At 42.2% G+C, this 20,932-nt stretch overlaps 1 protein-coding gene across 1 annotated transcript in view; it reads left to right on the forward strand.

Annotated features, from left to right (window-relative positions):
- adarb2 (adenosine deaminase RNA specific B2 (inactive)) overlaps window positions 1-20,932 on the forward strand; it is a 222,988-nt gene that overhangs the window by 187,380 nt on the left and 14,676 nt on the right. Inside the window, exons 5-7 of the mRNA XM_085418171.1 lie at window positions 4,497-4,665; window positions 13,858-14,009; window positions 17,113-17,281. Coding sequence (XP_085274297.1) covers window positions 4,497-4,665; window positions 13,858-14,009; window positions 17,113-17,281 — 490 coding nt within the window. The remainder of the gene's footprint in view (window positions 1-4,496; window positions 4,666-13,857; window positions 14,010-17,112; window positions 17,282-20,932) is intronic.

Raw genomic sequence — 20,932 nt, forward strand, 5'->3', positions numbered from 1 at the left:
CATGGAGACAGACCCAAGTGGAATGGACCATATTGTAGGTTGAAAGTAATGCAGCATTAAGCATAAACACTCAGGAAGTGCATACAGTAGCTTTTTGATAAATGTGTTGACTTACTTTGAGATGTAAGAATAAAACAACCTGGTTCAGCATAAAAAAGTGCCTCACTTTTGATTTCCTTTTGTGGCGAAAGAGCTCCTGCTCATTGGAGACTGTAAGCTCTGTCTCTTTAGTCTTTACTTCAGATACAGTAGAAGAACTTAATGTTCTGCTTTGTTGAAGGAGGCACCGGCCAAAGTGGCCCAAACAAGCAGTTAATGGTGCACAATTTGCATGTGCAGGACAGTTTTGTGGCACACTCGAAGTCACGAGGTCATTAGGAAAAGGAACATTTTAGTCACGGGTACTGACACCAATCAAGACCAATGAAATTAACTCACTTTAACAGCACTCGAGCCATTTTGTGACACACGAAGCAGTGATATGCCACACAGCTGACCACAGTGTTCAGTCAAATAAGTTAAACTGCCCAACTTGACCTCAAATGACGCCAGTAATAATCGTGAATATGATTTGTCTGGGTGCCAATCACTTGAATATGAGTGCAATTTTCCCGCACTTTGACCTGGCAGGCCTGCGCACATTCCCTTTAATTCTTGACAGGGAAATTGCACTGCTTTGCTTGATTATTACCACTCCTCCTACCTCACTTTTTCCTCCATGTAGGCTAAGTCAGGTTCAGGAGCAGTAATCACAATACCATTAAAAAAACATACCTGTATGTACCGAGGGCTTTGCAGAAGGGAGGGGGGGGGGGGGGGGGAGTCTAAGCTCTATGTGGCGTCAAAAAGTTTGTTTACCTTCTGGGTTGCTATAGTGAGGCGGTGTTTTCCAGTTAAAGGGCTCTGACAGGCACTGACTAGTGTAGTGCAGCTGCTATAATGAGCAGTTCCAGGTCTCGCTCTGATGTACATGCTTTTTGAAAGTGCTGTTATCCCGAGGTGTGACATCTTTGAATCCCCAGTAATCAACAGATGTATTTGTGTGAAGCCTCAGGCCTTTGACTCTACTCTACCTCGATCCTTTCGACCATCTCTTTTTGTACTTGTGAGATGCAGCTGATTATTCCTGGTTTAAAAACAGCATACTGCCTGTGGGCTCTCTGCCTGCCTCTCCCACTTTCTCTCTCCCTCTCTTTCATTCATTTCTCGTCCTCCCCCTCCTCTTCTTTCTCCTGCAAACTGAAGGCAACCTCAGTGCCAATTTCATGGGAGGGTAGCAAGCAGTGCTGCAGAAATTATCCACTGCAAAATTGATCTAAACAATCGCAAAGTGGAACGGCAAGGAAAAGCAGGAGAATGAAATTGGGAGAGTCTGTTACCTTTTTGAACTTGCTTTATCACTGAGAAAGGGTTGGACTGCATTGCTTACAGGGAATGTCAATGGCTGTACTCACAATACTGTTTTTCTTAGGATTGTACAGTCTTCATACTGTACTGGAATAGTGCAGAATTTTAAACCTACCTTTTTCAAGGAAAACTGAGATATGATTACATCAAATTGCACAGGATTATGTGTTTCTGAAACTACACACACCAAATTATGTTAATGACCAGTTTACACAAAAGAGCTTGTTTTTTGTGAGCAGTAAACTGAACAGGCATCATTGTCTTTTTATCTCTGAGCAGCTGAAATATACACTGATCAGGCATAGCTTTTTGTGCTGGTCCCCCTTTTGTCACCAAAACAGCCCTGATCCATCGAGGCATGGACTCCAATGCAACCCTAAAAGTGTATTGTGGAATCTAATTTTTAAGTTATGGAAGTGGATTTAAAGTATCATCCCACAGATGCTTGACTGGTTTGAGATCTGGGGAATTTGTAGGCCAAGCCAACACTTCAGACTCGTTGTGCTCCTCAAACCATTCCTGAACCATTTTTGCTTCGAGGCAGGGTGCATTATCCTGCTGAAAGACGCCACAGCCATCAGAGAATACCGTTTCCATGAAAGTGTGTGCACGGTTTGCAGCAATACTTAGGTAGGTGGTGCGTGTCAAAGTAACATCAACATGGTTGGCAGGACCCAAGGTTTTCCAGCAGAACATTGCCCAAAGCATCACACCTCTGCTGAGTTGCCATCTTCCCATAGTCTGGCATCTTGGTGCCAGGTGTTCCCCAGGTAATTTGTCAAGCCAGGAAAACTTCCTCTGTTGCTCATGTCCAGTTCTCACATGTCCATTCTTGGCATTGTTCCGCAGGGGACGGGGTCAGCAACCCGATATCCCACCCACTAACAGGTGGCATCATGAAGAGATAATCAGTGTTATTCACTTCACCTGTCAGTGATCATAATGTTATGCCTTCTCAGTGTATATATGACCATCACTGGCCCAAATGCAATCGTAATAAAAAATGACTCACCATAAGAGTCGAGGAAACAGAAGCTCCCATAACGAACTCAGTTTAAAGAGTTCTGTGTGATGTTGAACAGGTCCTTACTTAAACTAACCAGTGTGTTAAGCCTAGTGAAATATTTAGCTCCCAAAGAGCCACATATTCTGTAGAAGCTGGTGGAGACCAAAAAATAAGCAATAAACAGAGTAAATATTGGACTTATTCACATGGCCCAGTGAATAATGCTGCTAAGTATCTGTTAGTTGCATAAATAAACAGCTGTTTACCTAAGACCTCAAATGTGCTAACCTAAAATGTGATAATATGTCAACAATGACTTTAGAACTTGTTTTGCTTCCAAGAAAATGTTATAAATATATTGAAAACTGTGGCTACTGCCACGGATAGTAGATACAAATAAAAAAAGCTCATTCAACGATATTTAAATACATTGTTTTAATGCATTCAGTTTTTAAGCCAAATACTTATTTTCAGGTATTCTACTTTCAAGAGTAAAAGTTTAATTTTACCCTAGATTTTTCCTTTCGTCTTTACTGGTCTATTTTTTCTATAACTGCCCACCCCCCCACACACACACACACACACACACACAGTCATGCACCCTCCTCTCCCGTTCAGCCTTTCTTTTTTCCTCCCCTGCCCTCCTTCCTTCTCCTCATCACTGAAGGTGTCAGGACTCTAACGCTGCAGTGCCATCTGGGCCGAGGCTGATAAAAGCTCATGTGCCGGTCCGGCGATGCCTGCAGGTCTGCCAGAAGCCAGCGAAGCCTGACTTTCAGAGGCGATGGGAGAGATTTGTGGCAGAAAGGAAGGAATGGCAAGCCGTGAACGTGCTGATCCAGCGCCCCCCACCCCCACTTGCCCTCCTCCCCCATTCCTCTGCACCACCTCTGTCTATCTGTCAGTCAGTCACATGGCCCTGCACTGGCCTGAATCCTTACTTAGGAAAAGGCTCCTTTTTTGTTCAAGGAAAACCAACATGAGACAGGATGGCTTTTTGATCTCTCTTGTGGCTATTGGGAATTCTGTTTGGGTGACCTCTCTTTTGTGCCATATTATCCCAAACAGAGTGAGTTAGAATATGAATCTTCCACCATACTGTTAATTTTAGATAAGACCATGCTGTCGCTTTTTAGCACTTTTAAAACCAGACTTCCTTGCTGTCTGGACTGCTAACCTGCAAACTCCATTTCTATAAAAACACTGACAGATGTAGCTGCTTGTTTTGAAAATGTACTTGCTAGCTAGGTAGATTTTAATGTTTTTAGCCGCTACATATTTACAAGTGGTATCATCATGCTAGACAGCATAGGGATGCAGCAGCGAAACATCTGAATTGGCCATATCATTGCTGTTACTGGTTTATCAGTAAATAAGAGGGCATGTACGGGAAGCACACCTACTCTGTTTTGTTCTCTGTCAACATGATGACTTGCACAACAAGCTAATGTTGTTGCAGTGACCCAATGATAGCTTAACATCAATGCAAATGAGTAGGAAACAGGAATGATAAGACTGAAATGTCTTTTTCAGTTTGCAGCTTGCTAACCAGGGAAGATGCCGTGCTTTATGCCCTTTTTACAGTGCAGATTTCTAAAGGGTGGGTATGTAAAGATTAAAACTTTGTTGTTAATAGTTTCTGTAGTGACTAGTCTTCCTTGATTTCGTCTGTAGGAGCCTTGTAGGCTCTGTGGATGTGCATGTGTCCTTTGTGATTGGTTTTCTTTGCTGGCAAATTGCCACAGAGGAACTCTATTATTTAGTCTCGTCATTTGTCATCTTTCAGGGCAAATAGGATTTATTTTTCTATTCTTTTTTTGCTTTTTTAATTGATAATCATTGGGCGATTAAAGGAAACCATGCAGGGCACTCTTTTGCTTTGTCAGATCAAAGCAGAGATGTGCATGTTCGACCGTTTTTTTCTTAATAATGATAAAATGCCTCCTACGGATCGAAAGGTGAGAAAGGACATGCTGTTGATATTAAGGGTTACTATTAAGCTTATTGATTGAGGAATCAATGTAGTCAATGGAACGTATGACAACCGCAATAATGTGAGCATTTGTCTGTATTTGTTCAACAGGCCTGGACCTGAGACACGCCCAGGTGGTGGCGTTATCTACTGGCACCAAGTGCATCAACGGAGAGTATCTGAGTGATCAGGGACAAGTAGTCAATGACTGTCACGCTGAAGTCACAGCCCGACGAGCCTTGCTACGCTTCCTCTACTCCCAACTTGAACTCTTCGTGAGGTAAAAGCTTTATCTTCTGCTGTATCTTTAAAGCACACAGACATTTCCTGAGCACCGCATGTGCACATGCTACAGCTTTGAAATCTTTCAGCACCTGACACGGCCAGATAACATTTGCTGTCACTAGTTAGTTGGTTAACTTTAGCTTTTTTGCTGATCATTACACCGACTTAGAGAAAACTTCTGTTTCATCTTGAAAGTTGAATTTTTACCTTTGTAGGAGTTTGACCCACTGATTGCTGAATGTAAAATGACAATCAGCCTGTGAAATCATCTCTCTAGATCCAGGTGATTAAACCGAACGGTTCAAGCGAGACTTGAATTATTCAAAGTTTCATCATAAATCAAAGTCGATGTTAGTGTGCTTCTAAATGCAGCTGCAGAGCTGAGTTCATGGAGGCTGCAGCGCATTTAACACAGTGGTGCAATAAGTACACTTTAACTATTTGGATGAACATAAAAAAATCATGGAAAGAATTTCCACGTGATTAAATTGCTTTATTTTAGCATTATGTAATTCCGATATTCCAACTTAACTGAGTTGGATCAGCTAAATTAATTAATGATGAATAAACGTATTTAATGCAGTGGAGTCCAACTTAATTTAATTTAATTGATTCAACCCATGCAAAATACATTAGTCCAACAAAGGTATTTGATGCAATAAATCCAATTTAATGGATTTGGGACACAGCTCTCACTCCATCCACCCTTTTCCACTTGTCCTTATCAGGGTCGCGGGGGTGCAGGAGGTGGGGCACAACCTGGACTGGTCACCAGTCTATTGCGGGGAGAAAGTATATAGTACAACTATTAACACTCACATCTATGGGCAATTTAGAATCATTAACCTAACCTCACTAACTGCATGTACCCAGAGAGACACGAATACAGGGATAACATGCAAACTCCACCCAGAAGGCCGTGGCCAGTTTGTGGATTTGAACTCAGGACTAGGTGGTGCTAACCACCACACCACCAAGCTGTCACTCCATACGTAAAAAACAGTAGGAAAGCTATGATTACAGGGTTTTATACAGAATTTTCTTCATGTTTTGGTCCTTGACAGGTTAGGCCACAATAAAGAGCAATAGCATACACCTGGTCTGTGTATGCTTGATTCTCCTGTGGTTTGAAATGTCACATGATCTCACGAGTCCAGGCACCTAACAACTCCTACTAGATTGCATCACATGATCTCACTAGAATAAATTTAACTAGTGTTAAGATGTTAAATGTCATGCAGAGTGTACATAATTTAATTACATTCACCATAGAAACATAAAATTATTTTGAAAGCAGAATAAATGTAAATGTAGCAACTGTCCAATTTCACTTTCTTGAGTGTACTCGAGTGAAAAGTAGAAATGCAAAAAAGACAAACAAGTGTTCAAAATTCCTTCTTCTGAGACTCCTGGTTACACAATTTCACCGAATGGGAAACTTTGAGTCAAGAACCACAGTAACTATTTCACAACTTCTTTTCCACACCTAGTTTCACAGTTATTGAAACCTCCTTGGAACTCAACACCCAGAGCTTTACAAGTGTTTTTACATCTTTGCCCCAGTTTATGCCTTGATAACTTCATACTGGGCATTTACAGAGTTTTTTTTTTAAGTTTCAGGACTTTTTATTTTTCCTGCCATGCAGTCTGAATGCAGGAACAGCATATATAAGGGTTTCTAAAATGTATCCAAGCCTTTCGAGACTCATCTAGAGGATAATATTGAGTGGCACAAAAAAGGGTCTGAATGTCTAAAATCACTTTGTAATTGTGGGATTTTAGACAAAGACTGATTTACAGGTTTTATCCATTTAAAACTGCATCTACAACAAACCAAAATAAAACAAAGCCTGAATTCTTTATGAAGAATTTATATGCTTCATCGAGTATAAAGTAGTAGCAACGTCTCTGCAAAGTGCACGAGGAAATATCTTACATTCTCGCAGTGACTTCACTTTAATCGCTAATTTAAACTCTTGCCAGCATGCTGCGTAGGCTTCACAAACTTGAGTTTCCAAGGCTCCTCTAACAGCTATAACAATGCATTACATTGCATTACTCATTACAGTATGCTTAACAGCATTACATGTTTTTGTTATGACCTCCCCCTGCAGTGCCAAAGCATGCTCTCTCCTCTGCAATAAGCTCCATGGAAACAGCACCGCTTTGAGACTTTTCAATAATCAACGAGCCATATGTGCGCTGTTCTCTTCAGCTAACTAAGCATACTATCACACACTCAACCGGTTCAGCTCCGTGTCTCAGTGGCCTGTTTGTTTTTAGTGCTGTTTTATCTACTTTGTGGGCATTTGCTACCTGTACAGCGCGCGCTGGTGCACACAAACTCACCAAGCTTTTCACCAGTATCACGAGACAGCCCTGACAAGTTTTGACTCCTAACTGCCTCCAGTGCATGAGCATATATTATGTTTTTGTGCTCCCCCAGGAGCTCGATTGCAAGGCTGATGTATCAGATTAGTGGATAGAAGTCTAGATGGCTGAATGTCATATTTGCATACACAGCACTGACTTTTTGTCTTAGCACAATGCTGGATGGCAGGTAGGGAGACTTTGCAGCTGAGCAAAATGGCTAATGGGGAAGATAACTCATAATGAAACGACCAAACAAAATGCCAGAACTGCCATATTTACACTCAGTGAAAGGACATCAGAAACAGAGGAGAGGTTATATAAAGAGTGCGGTCGTGCTTTGCATTATGAGGGATAGTTTTTATATAGTACTGTATGTGAGTGATGACATCTTTATTCCTACACACAAGAAAAAAAATAGATGATTATTTCCTGTTTATAAGCATTTACCTGACTAACAGAAGGTGTTTTATAAACATAAACTGTCCTAAAACAATATTGGAACCTGCTGTTTTATCACTAATCTGTTTTCATTTAGAAAATGCTGCCATCTTTTCTTATGGATCAAGTATTTTAGAAATACTAGATTATTTCTATTTGATGCTACTTTATACTTGCTAGCCAGATGCTGATAATCAAATCTACTCAATTAGTTCATCATCAGCAACTGTCAAGCACGGCGGTGGAGGGGTAATGATTTGTGTTTATTTTAGCAATGGGACTTAGGCACCTTGCAGTCATTAAGATCAGCGGTGCCCAACCAGTTTAATGTCGGGCAATATTTTCACAGAACGGCCTTTAAGGTGTCACGGATAAACACAACAAAATAAAATGATACCACCAAGACAAAAATGTGGTATTTTGCAAATATAATAATAAACGTGAATTCAGTGTGTAATTGTGTAACTTTATTAGCAGCGTCCTCCTGAAATGCGCCAAAAACATTGAGAGGAACATCCTCTTCTCTGCCCCTTAATGCTCTCTGGTCGCTATGGTAACGTGTAAATATTTCTTTAGAAATACAGTCATGTGAGAAAATTAGGACACCCTATGAAAGCCTGTAAATTTTAAAATACATTTGGACATATAGATATTTAATTTACATTTTAACGATACTGAGGCATCCAAATAATATAACTAAACAATTAAAAAATAAGAAAAGCCTTTTTAAAACTTTATGTGAAATGTAATTTAAAAAGAATGTGATTTCTGGTGAGGAATAAATTAGGAAACCCCCACATGTTATCGCACTTAAAATGGTTAAAATCACACACAGGTGTATCACGTCAGGTGCACATGATCAGTACATTGTTACCCAGCATTTTAAGGGAACCTTGCTCTATTTAAACCTCAGATTGAGTTTAGTGTGCTCCTGACTGTTGTTTTTGTTTTGTTTTGTTTTTTGCCTGTCCCGTTTGGTTCTTTTGCCATCAGAATTATTGTCTAAAGGCGAAGAAAGATGCCCAACGGATTTACTTTGCCAAATTGACCATCCCAGCCTTGCCGTAATGGTCTATTTGATTCACCTTTTATTGTTTATTTTGTATTTTTATTTTCACTTGCTAGATACGGGACAGACTTGAATGAGGAAAAGAAAAGGGAGAAAGAAAGGGGGAAAAAAGAAAAAAAAACAGCGGAGAAGAGGGACGGGGATAAAGGGCAAAAAACAAAAACCAACAAAATAAGCAGACAAAAATACAAATATCAATCACCTGGATCACCTGTTGAGAAAGAAAAAAGAAAACAAGCATTTAACAAGGGATAGACAACATCATGATGATCTATGGGAATATAACAGTAAATACTAAGTGTTAAACATTATTGTGCAGCACGTAATATTGACAGCGCACAGTGTGCTTTAAGGTAGGAGCCAAAAAGGGTGTAGTTTGTGTGTGTGAGCACCCATGTGTACACCTGTGAGCGTGAGCGCGCTTGTATTTAAAAGGTTCCTTCATGTAATGATCTGCTAGAGGGTGTGAGGGAGCCACAGCCCCGTCCTCCAGGGCATGAAGCAGGTATGGAGGAGATCAAAACTCCAGACATCCAGAGGCCCCCAGAACACAAGAGACCAAGGAAGACCAACAGAGGGGCAGCCGCGCCACTGTCCCAGAAAGAGCTGAGGAGAGTCCCAGATGAGGGTTCACTCAGCAGCCGCGGAGCAGAAGCCAGGGGGAGTTGCAGTGACGCGCCCGTGAGCTCCGCCGGCAGCCAGCTGTGCCTGAGTGACCGAGCCCCAGGCCGAGAGGCCGGGGGCACCCCACCTCCGAAGTGGCCCAAGCGAGCCCCAGGCTCCAGGCCCCGATAAGCGGCCGCCAAGGAGTGAGCCGGTGTGTACCTGGACGCCCATCCCCGGACACAAAGAACCACCAACGCACCGATGTCTGAGGGAGTCCGCCACTGGCAGGGGAAGTGGTGGTAGGGGGAGATAGGCCTCCAAACCTTGGAGGGCCTGAGGTGTCCCCAGAGAGGTGGCGCCTGATACCCAACCTGACATATAGACACAGACATACAGGCACACACAGACACAAACATCCATTCCCACCCTCATGCTCTAGTATGCAATTACTCAACACTCACCCAATGTGGAGACAGACATAAAGAGACGCTGTACACACGATCACACTCCCCAAGCGTACTCTACAAACCGGGTCTAGGTACCCTTGCCCCTGGAGGGGGAAACTGCACCCAGACCCAGGTGGTGTTACCCTTTTCCCTGCGGTGGGGAGAAGCAGACTGCCCCGACTCCGCAGCAGCAGGGAGGCCCCAGACTCCAGACCGCAGTCGGACGGCCAACTCCTCCTCCTAGCCCCCCCGCTCCAGCAGGCCGCCAAGAACGGAGGTGTGAGAAGACTCCAAACCTCCCTCCGCCGCTCATATGTAGTGTTGATGCATGTGTGTTCTAAGGTGCATTTAAAACCCAGGAGGGCATGGAGCTACCTGCCAGAGAGCAGCAGGTAAGCGCACAGCTAGGGATGGGTATCGTTTAGGTTTTATCCGATACCGGTGCCAAATCGGTACTTTTGAAATGGTGCCGGTGCTCAAACGGTGCTCAAACCGGTGCTTAAAGAATGGAGAACACAAAATTTGTCCAAAAACCTCTCATGTTCAGCTGTTTTTTGTAAAAAGATAACAATGTTAGCCTTTTCTGCAGCTATGGGGCATATATGGTATCACTCTTGGCTGGAAGCAGTGCTTAAACAATGGAAAAAACACAAACTTTGTCCAAAAACCTCTCATGTTTAGCCGTTTCCCTCTTTTTCTTTGGTCATTTTAGCCTTTTTAGCCAGGGTGAAGGGAGTATCTGCCATCAAACAAGAAGACAGCAGCATGTAGCTATGATGATGTTTGCTAGTTCACCTTACATGCATTAATGTAATAACGTGGTTAGCCTACTCAACGTAAATTAGCTACTCACGCAGAGAAGAACGGCTGCTGCCATCATCATCCTCATCATTTCTGCTACACTGGCAGGGCTAGGGGCCAGGACTCTCCTCTTCGTGTTTTTGGGGGATGTTGCATAACAGGCAACCCACCCGCAGTAGATGTGCTCGGTGTGAGGTCTCGCAGCAAGCTATCAAATACGGCGCATTTCTCGGCTTTTAAAAAAAACGCTATGTGTCGCCAGGTGTTTCATCAGATTCGAGGTGTTACCTCCTTTGACAGTATCACAGTATCAGCTTAAAGCACTTGTTGCAGGCTGCTGAGTTTGCATATTTTGCTGTGAAGTACAGCCAGACTTTTAACCGCTTCGCCTTGGGCATTTTTAATCTGTAGCTCTGCTCTAACAGAACGTACGTACCTGGCCCCGCCTACTATCCTCGGAAACGTAAAATGATTGGCTAGAATCTAAAGTGTATCACAGCTCAGGAAAAAAAAGCACCGAAATAAAGCACCGAAATGTGCGCTGCTTTTCGGTCTGGTTACTACCGTTTATGTCAGAACCGGTGCCATCATGGCACCGGACACCGGTACCCATCCCTACGCACAGCCCCCCCTGATAGCCCTCGATGTCTACATGTATTTAAAATTGAGAGGTGGGCAACAACGCCAGGGGTGAGGTGTACACCCTGATGGTAATTTGGAGTCTGTGTAGCGTGCCCACCCCCAAGATCCTATATGTATGTGTAATGAGAGTGTGAGTAATGTGAATGTCTAAGTTGTGAGATAAAATTGAGGCACAGGCAGCCAGAAGGGGACAGAGGGGGGAATGCCTCCCCTGCACCCTGGTGACACACCTTTACCCCAAAGCCCTGCATGTGTGGGTGATAGTGGTGCTCCTGACTGTTGACGTGTTGAATTGAGCGCCATGGTGAGATCTAAAGAGCTGTGTGATGCCCTCAGAAAGAAGATTGTGGCCGCTTATGAGTCTGGTAAGGGATTCAAAAACATCTCAAAAGAATTTGACATCAACCATTCCACCATCCGGAAAATTGTTTACAAGTGGAAGACATTCAAAACAACTGCCACCATGCCCAGGTCTGGCCGTCCAAGCATATTCACCCCCAGAGCAGACCGCAAGATGCTCAAAGAAGCCATCAAAAATCCTAAAATGTCATCACAGGAACTACAGCAGGCTCTGGCTACTGTCGATGTGAAAGTGCATGACTCTACTATCAGAAAGAGACAACACAAGTTTGACTTTCATGGGAGGTGTGCAAGGAGGAAACCTTTGCTCTCTAAGATAAACATTAAGGCAAGACCACGACTTCTGGAATAATGTTCTTTGGACGGATGAATCTAAAACTGAATTATTTGGGCACCCGAACAGTAGACATGTTTGGCATAACCAAATACAGCCTTCCAAGCAAAGAACCTTATACCAACTGTGAAGCATGGAGGTGGCAGTATCCTAGTTTGGGGATGCTTTGCTGCAGCAGCACCTGCAGCTCACCATCATAGAATCCATCATGAATCCAACTGTGTATTGGGGGGTGCTTGAAGAACATGTGAAACCATCTGTTAAAAAATTAAAGCTGAAGCGGAACTGGACACTGCAACATGACAATGACCCAAAGTATACCAGCAAATCCACCAAGAACTGGCTAAAAACTAAGTAGATAGTCCTGGAATGGTCAAAGCCCTGATCTTAATCCCATTGAGATGCTGTGGGGTGACTTGAAACAGACTGTACATGCAAGAAAACCCTCAAACGTCTCACAGCTGAAAGAATTCTGCATTGAGGAGTTGCCCAAACTTGCTTCTGATGTCAGAAACTGGTAAAAGGCTACAAAAGGTATCTCACTGAAGTTATATCAGCCAAAGGGGGCAACACTGGTTATTAGGGGGTAGGGTATCCTAACTTTTTCCTCCATTAAAATACACATTTTTGTTCATATCTTTTTTTTTTTGATGTGTAATTTTTTTTATTTTTGTTGTTTAATTGCAATTAAGTCACTTTCTTTTCCAGTAACACATGAAAACATGATTAGACATTGATATGTGAACATTTCTTAATAAAGAGCCGATTATTTAATGGGGTGTCCTAATTTTCTCACATGACTGTAAAACACACAACTACAACACGGGAAAAGACCCCGGGAAACCATAAAACCATAAATTTCACACCCGAGCCTCAACTCTTGCGGCCTGGTACCAAACGACTCACGGACCGCCGCCGGTCCATGGCCTGGGGGTTGGGGACCGCTGATTAAGATGGCCATAAACTCTTCTCTATGCCAGAGTATTCAGTTGTATTCACATGAGACAAATGTGAGGCTGTCTGTCCAGCAACTACAGCTTGGCTGAAATCGATGTCATACACGATAACAACCTCGAGCAAACCAGCAAATCTACAACAGAATAGCTGAAAAACAAAAGACTTAAATTTTTGAATATGTGTATGACAAACTTAAGAGAACAAACCTCAATAAACTGAAGCAACAGTGTAAATAAAGTGTAAAGAAGAACTGGCAGAAATTCCTGCACAGTAATGTGAGGATCTGCTAAACTCCGATTATCATTACTGCAAGTTATTGGTGCTAAAGGTGGTCCTACAAGCTACTGAAGCATAGAGTGCAGACACTAGAACATATGGACTACACATCAACCTTTCACAATCAGAATTGGTTATGATCATAGCTTGTTAGCTATACACGACTTCTACCAATGTTAGCCAAACAGTCCACCAGATACCTGGGACAGTTAGCACATATTACACAGAGCAACTAATTTTGTGATTTGAAACAGGAAGTGCTAAAGTCACATGATAAGGAAAGCTCCAGTCAATGGATGTTTGTTGTATAATTCCCCAAATATAGCGGTCCACAGTGGCTGCTGTGGCCATGTTGAGCTGCTGCTGCTGAACACAGTTTTGCAGTTTGCTTTGTGGGCTCCACTCCTGGGATCTCTTAGTTCGTCTATCTTTTTTAGCCCACTCGTGTTTTTCATGTTACATGAATTTTGTCTGAGTACATATAATCAGTGCCTATCTAACAACTTCCTGTTAATGGACTCAAACCCATGCTGTACTTTTTTTCATTTTCTGTACATTTGTTTTATATGAAATGATATTTACTTCGTTTGGCCTTCACAATGGCAGTGTCGTGACTCAAAGGTGTGTACTTGCCAACAGGTTAAACTCATTCCCCTGTTTGCTCTGACTATTATGGGCAGCAAGAGTAATGTCCAGGACTCCGTCTGACAGAGGAGAATTGTCTGTGGTCAGAGAGAGGGCCAGTGTCCATCTCTGTCCATGTCAACTCACTTCATCATTGGAAAAGAAAAGTGCAGATCTGTGTCCTTTGCTGTGATAAATGCTTCTACCTTTCTCATCAATCTCCCTCCTCCTTGTTGTCTTTTCCCTTTTATGCTGCCAAAGTAAAAGGCCAGAGGACTGGGAGGAGTCGATATTTGTGCACCACAAAGAGTGCGGCTACAGGTTGAGAGACAACATCCATTTCCACATGTACATCAGCACCTCGCCGTGTGGAGACGGGAGGCTCAACTCTCCATACGAAATCACCGCTGACCGTAAGAAACCCTCCCTTGCTGTTTCCTTGTTTTCCATAAAGTCGACATCATTCAATGAATAAAACGCAGCTATTTTAATACACATACAGTGGGGCAAAAAAGTATTTAGTCAGCCACCGATTGTGCAAGTTCCCCCACTTAAAATGATGACAGAGGTCAGTAATTTGCACCAGAGGTACACTTCAACTGTGAGAGACAGAATGTGAAAAAAAAATCCATGAATTCACATGGTAGGATTTGTAAAGAATTTATTCGTAAATTAGGGTGGAAAATAAGTATTTGGTCACCTCAAACAAGGAAAATCTCTGGCTCTCACAGACCTGTAACGTCTTCTGTAAGAAGCTTTTCTGTCCCCCACTCGTTACCTGTATGAATGGCACCTGTTTGAACTCATCATCTGTATAAAAGACACCTGTCCACAGCCTCAAACAGTCAGACTCCAAACTCCGCCATGGCCAAGACCAAAGAGCTTTTGAAGGACACCAGGAAAAGTATTGTAGACCTGCACCAGACTGGGAAGAGTGAATCTACAATAGGCAAGCAGCTTGGTGTGAAAAAATCAACTGTGGGAGCAATCATCAGAAAATGGAAGACATACAAGACCACTGAAAATCTCCCTCGATCTGGGGCTCCACGCAAGATCTCATCCCGTGGGGTCAAAATGATCATGAGAACGGTGAGCAAAGATCCCAGAACCACACGGGGGGACCTGGTGAATGACCTGCAGAGAGCTGGGACCAAAGTAACAAAGGTCACCATCAGTAACACACTACAACGGCAGGGAATCAAATCCCGCAGTGCCAGACGTGTTCCGCTGCTGAAGCCAGTGCATGTCCAGGCCCGTCTGAAGTTTGCCAGAGAGCACATGGATGATACAGCAGAGGATTGGGAGAATGTCATGTGGTCAGATGAAACCAAAGTAGAACTTTTTGGTATAAACTCCACTCGTCGTGTTTGGAGGAAGAAGAATACTGAGTTGCATCCCAAGAACACCATACCTACTGTGAAGCATGGGGGTGGAAACATCATGCTATGGGGCTGTTTTTCTGCCAAGGGGACAGGACGACTGATCCGTGTTAAGGACAGAATGAATGGGGCCATGTATCGTGAGATTTTGAGCCAAAACCTCCTTCCATCAGTGAGAACTTTGAAGATGAAACGAGGCTGGGTCTTCCAACATGACAATGATCCAAAACACACCGCCCGGGCAACAAAGGAGTGGTTCCGTAAGAAGCATTTGAAAGTCCTGGAGTGGCCTAGCCAGTCTCCAGACCTCAACCCCATAGAAAATCTGTGGCGGGAGTTGAAAGTCCGTGTTGCTCGGCGACAGCCCCAAAACATCACTGCTCTCGAGAAGATCTGCATGGAGGAATGGGCCAAAATACCAGCTACTGTGTGTGCAAACCTGGTAAAGACCTATAGTAAACGTTTGACCTCTGTTATTGCCAACAAAGGTTATGTTACAAAGTATTGAGTTGTATTTTTGTTATTGACCAAATACTTATTTTCCACCCTGATTTACGAATAAATTCTTTACAAATCCTACCATGTGGATTCATGGATTTTTTTTTCACATTCTGTCTCTCACAGTTGAAGTGTACCTCTGGTGCAAATTACTGACCTCTGTCATCATTTTAGGTGGGGGAACTTGCACAATCGGTGGCTGACTAAATACTTTTTTGCCCCACTGTATAATCCATTTTACTGCTGCCATTCTCTCAGTTTCTCAGACAGTGTCTTACGTTATAAAGAGATCATTTTCTCTGGCAGACTTTCTGAAAGCCACCGCTCTCCTTGTATTATTTCACAAGAAGCTGCCATCCTTTTCATGTCACATTCTGTCTTTGGCCTCTTTTCAGTTGCACCGTGCTGACTAGATGACATTTTATTGCTTACCTACTGAATATAAATTGTATATTCATTTAGATGGTTTGCCCAGCAGTTTTCTGGTGGCCTACGAGTTCAGAAATGTAATCTGGTCCTTCGCTGACTGACGCTGCTTTTTTAAGCTCTGCGAGTACATGCTACAGCGCAGTGAAATTTTCATGAAACCAGCACTGACGGAAAGAAAGAAGGAGAAAGGCTGTCATTAGAGAGAGCTTTTATACTTTTTAGGCATTAAACCTTTTAAATGTAATTCTGTGCGCTCTCACAGATTACAAAATTACCGAGCACCTTTTCCTGACAGTTCTTAAACATTTCTGAGTTAGAAGTCGGCGCTTAAGTTTTAGCTGCTGTCAGATCAGCCGAGGAGGAGAGAGGAAAAGGAAGAGCGTGTCACTGTGGGGTTTAAAGTTCAAGAAAGGAAACCAAAACAGCGATTGCATATGTACATTTGGTCAGAGTGCAACGAAGGCGTATATATTGCTATAGAGTGTCACAGGGATGACACGCAGCGAGAGCTACAGCGGTACGGGGAGAACATGCAAACTGCACTCAGGCATGATCCAAACAGTAAGAAACATTTGACTTTAACTACCACTGTCAGCACCTGTGGAGGTCATGCTAGACTGCACGCCCACGCTAAACTAGGTGAAATTGTCTTAAATGGATCAAGGAACTTGCGCTCTTGCTAACAGTGTCAATAAAGCAAGGATTTCTCTGTCAGTTTGAATAAAATAAAATAGAAACTTTCAAAAGGGCATCGCTCCAGGGAGAAGGCTACCTCCTCCCTCCCAAAAATCACAGCCCACGCATTCATAAACAGTCCAGTCACGTGTTTGCTTCATTAGCAGTAAGGAAGCAGGCAGTTGCAAACTAATACGTTTAATTCCCTACTCCAAACTTTAAACTTGCATATCAGTAATGTTTTCTTGTTTATCTGCTTTTTCTGTTATACCTTTTGAAAGTACACAGCTTCATACACACAGATTGTAACAGCTGAGAGCTTTGCAACTCATGCAAACAATTCAACTCCTACTTAAGACGTGCTGTATATTTGCATGTAATGTATTTAAAGACATATTGGAAAACCCTCTTGACTGCTGAGAGATGAGATCTGCGACTTCAGTACTGGCAGACTGCATGACGCTGGCTGGCGTTGTGTAGTAAGAAATGATTTTGTAAAGTAGTAAAACTGCGATCGTGCGCATTATTCTTTCAGTGCACAGCAGCAGACACTTAATGAGGAAGCATCGGAGTCACCTGCGGACTAAAATCGAGTCAGGCGAGGGGACGGTGCCGGTGCGTTGCCGGGGACCCGCCCAGACCTGGGACGGTGTCCTTCAGGGTGAACATCTCATCACCATGTCCTGCACAGACAAGCTCACCAGGTCAGTGCGCTCACGTGTTCCCAACATTTCCTGCGCTTAAAGTCGCATTTTCTTGTGTGTGTCCAGAATAACACACACATATCCTGCATCCATTCTTTTTTTACATCCACCAAGGAGGTTGTGGTTTTGGTTGTGTTTGCATGCGCGCCATCATTCTGTCTGTAAACACGATAGATTGAAAAGTTTTGAATCAATTCCTGTAAAACCTTGTAGGCATGTCAAGTGGTGTCATGTTAACAAGCCAATCAAATTTGGTTTATATCCGCCAAAGTCTTCAAGATCATCTTAATGATTTATTTGTCAACAAAAAGCCTTATAACTTTGAAACTATGATTCTTACAAGTGGGTCACATTTGACCTCTGACCTCATTTTTTTCTTTCGACTTGGCTCCAAGTATTCTCAAGAAAAAGAGAATAATTAATTAGTTAGAAATATTCTGTACTATTATATAATTTAATGAGCTCAAGGAATTCATTTCCAGTTATTATACATACATAATGTTTGTGTAATCACTGTAAACAGCTGCCATGCTGTTCTTATCTGATTTTTACCTGCATTACAAACTTGTTCAAGTATGTTTCGAAAGAACAAAGAAAACAATTAATATATACAAAATACAATACTGTTGCCTTAAAAGTCCATTCTGGCCAGAGAGTGAGCTTCCTTGGCAGAGCTTTCCCTCGCTGCCCTCGCCTACTCTTGAGATTAAGTAGGTTTGTCTCACAGGTTTTAGTTTTGACTTTTGGTGATAGATACACTTTTCAAAAATTGCTACTTTTGTTCAGTTCGCAGCTTTGACTCATAATTTGTTTTTATGCCTCATTTATTGAAATCATAATCGAATTATATGAGTGAGCACTGCAGTTATTACTGCATGGATTGTGCTCGTTTAAAAGAGAAAAGAAAAGATAAAAAAAAACAGCTCACCCCCTTCACCCGGGAGATGTCTGGTCTACTTAAGAAATGAAAGCTAAAGTGATTGGTGGAAAGGTTAACCTTATTAGGAGATTAGCTTCCTTATGAGAAGGAAAGATCTCTGTTTAAATAAAGCACTTTTAGATGTGATGTAAGGAGAGGGTTCTCTGATATTTACCTAATGCATCAGTGTGTGTGTGTGGGATGGTGTGTTAACATGAGCTGTGCACAGTGAGAAATCTTTTGTAGTCCGGGGGGGGTGACTATTGATTTCCCATATGTGACTTGAATAGCTAATCCCATACTAATGAATTAGTGTATTAATCGCGGCTTTGTTTAGATCTGCAGTGCTGCCTGTTATTTAGCTAACGTATTAGTCATACAATCCTTTACACACTGTGGTGTATAGTTGGTAAAGGCTGCTATGACTAATATTCCAAACTCAAGGCTTCTGCAGCCCACTTTAGGGACAGAGAAACCTCTGTGGTCTGCCCAAACCCGTAATTACCCGTCTTCTGTTCTCACACTTGTAAAAACCAACAATAGGTGCTCGCTTTTTGTTGCTACTTCTCTTCGTTTTCATAGATTAATTTTGCTGTTGCTGTGAGCTGCTTGTTGATAATAATTAGCCATGAAAGACTTTTCTTTTGCCACCTTTTCAGTACCATTTCTCTAAAACTGATGAATTCTTCTGTCAGTTACAATTTCCAAACAATTAAGTGAAATAGAAAATAGACCTCATGTCAAAAACTGGTCAAATAAATGAAAATTAATGCACAATTAAAATAGTCTTCATTGTAAATATTAGATTACTCACCTAGCCCACCTGAAGTGTTGGTTCTGGACTGCAAATTTTAGCATTGATCTGATGCCAAGTAAATACAGGGCTACTATTGCCGATACCGATACCAGTACCGATACTTTAAAATGCCCAATTCCAAGACCAAGTTATGATTTATGAGATGTGTAATTTTCAATTTGAGCACAAAATGGCTGTGATGATTTTTACTTTCCGTAATAATAAGTTAAAACAATAAAACACACTTTTAGGCTTTTTATGTGTATTTGAGACCTAGGATGTAAATAAGCTTTTGGTCAGATTTTGTTGTTTATCATGCTATAGCCTATAAATAAAATAGACATCAATCGTCAGTCAACACTGACACGTTTCATTAAACATGTTTGATGTAAATTTTTTCTTTTCTAAAAAAATATTTAATACAATTTATTGGGCTATGTACCTAAGTTAAAGGATAGAAACAAAGTATTGACACTTTCGCAGTATCGATCTGATATCAATATCAGTATCGATACCAATACCAGTACTGCCCATCTCTGACCTGTAGTGCCGTCACAGCCCACTAGAGGGCAGCAGTTTACAGTTGAAAACTGTGGTTTTAATCACTTCTAATTCATTGATTTCTCTTATTCCTGGCACAACAGTGTTAGATTAAAACAGACTCAGTGACTCAGTAATATATGATGAGAGAGCAAAACTACTATAGAACCCATGTCCACATGTTGTCAGGCCAGTTTAGGACAGATGGCCACGATACATCAGGACAGCTTTACACTTCTGCCTCCAGCTTCACGCTGTCCTTGTGTGAAGAGTGGAGGCTTAAGTGTGGTCACACTGGAGGCTGCTACACATATTCAAAAAACGTAATAATGTTAAATATATTTCCAAATACATTGCAAATTTAAAGTGGTGAGGTGGTATTAGAGGTGATAAGTGATTATAATGATTCTAATAGTAAATAAATCTGTTATTATTATGGCTGTGCTCAGTTTCTGCTGCAACATTCAGATGGTGGGGTCAGAATTTTGCATAAACATCATGAAAGCATGGAGCCATCCTGTGCTGATGGTGGTGCAGTAGTGTGGGGATATTTGCCTCCTTTATACACCACCTGGATGGCCTGGCAGAGGCCACAGGCTAAAACACGTTGATCGGGTAATAAAGTCATTCTTCATACCACTAGTGGTGGAGCTTCGGCCTCTTTAGATTATTGCTCTTCCCCAGTGCACCTTGGAAGCAGGTGAAGTTGTGCCAGAAATTTCCTTTGTGCTTGCAGCAGGATAAAATGCTGTGTCACAAAGCTCAAATGTTCTTGAACATGACAGGCAGTTCATTGAGATCTCAGTCCAGCAGAGCGCCTTTTGGATGTGGGGGAGCAGGAGATTTGCTAAATGCATGTGCAGCTGAAGAATCTGCAAGCACCTGTGTGATGCTGTCATGTCAACATGACCCAAAATCTCTGAGGAATGTTTCCAGCATCTTACTGAACCTAGGCCACGAAGAGGCTTTTGGTAGCCGAATAAGCTGTTTGGCATTGGCAGAGAAATTTGGCAAGTTTTTCATGGGAGCAACCAACAAATGCATTTCCCTTACAAATGTGGCACCATTTAAGGAAAAATAAACTTTCACACATGATAAGATTTATTGCCAAGAAGCATCGTTACAACAAAGTAATAATCGCTCAAACACAAATTTCTTTACTTTTTACATGTCACAAACAGTTGATTGTCTCCAGTAAAGCCATTCCTTCCCACTGAAATACTCCAGATTTGCTAGCACGGCTAAAAACATTCACCGCTGTACCGAGTAAAGAAATTCAACAATTGTAATTCTTCTCTTCTACACCTGACGTTCTCTGAAATATCTGAAATCAATTTTTAATATAGTCTCAGTTGTTCTGCCACGATTCTGCCTCAACAGGAGCCGAACCCGTGAA

Source organism: Rhamphochromis longiceps, linkage group LG9, assembly GCF_057381845.1.
Source record: "Rhamphochromis longiceps isolate RC_006_pf linkage group LG9, R_longiceps_female_GT1.1, whole genome shotgun sequence".
NCBI lineage: Eukaryota > Metazoa > Chordata > Actinopteri > Cichliformes > Cichlidae > Rhamphochromis > Rhamphochromis longiceps.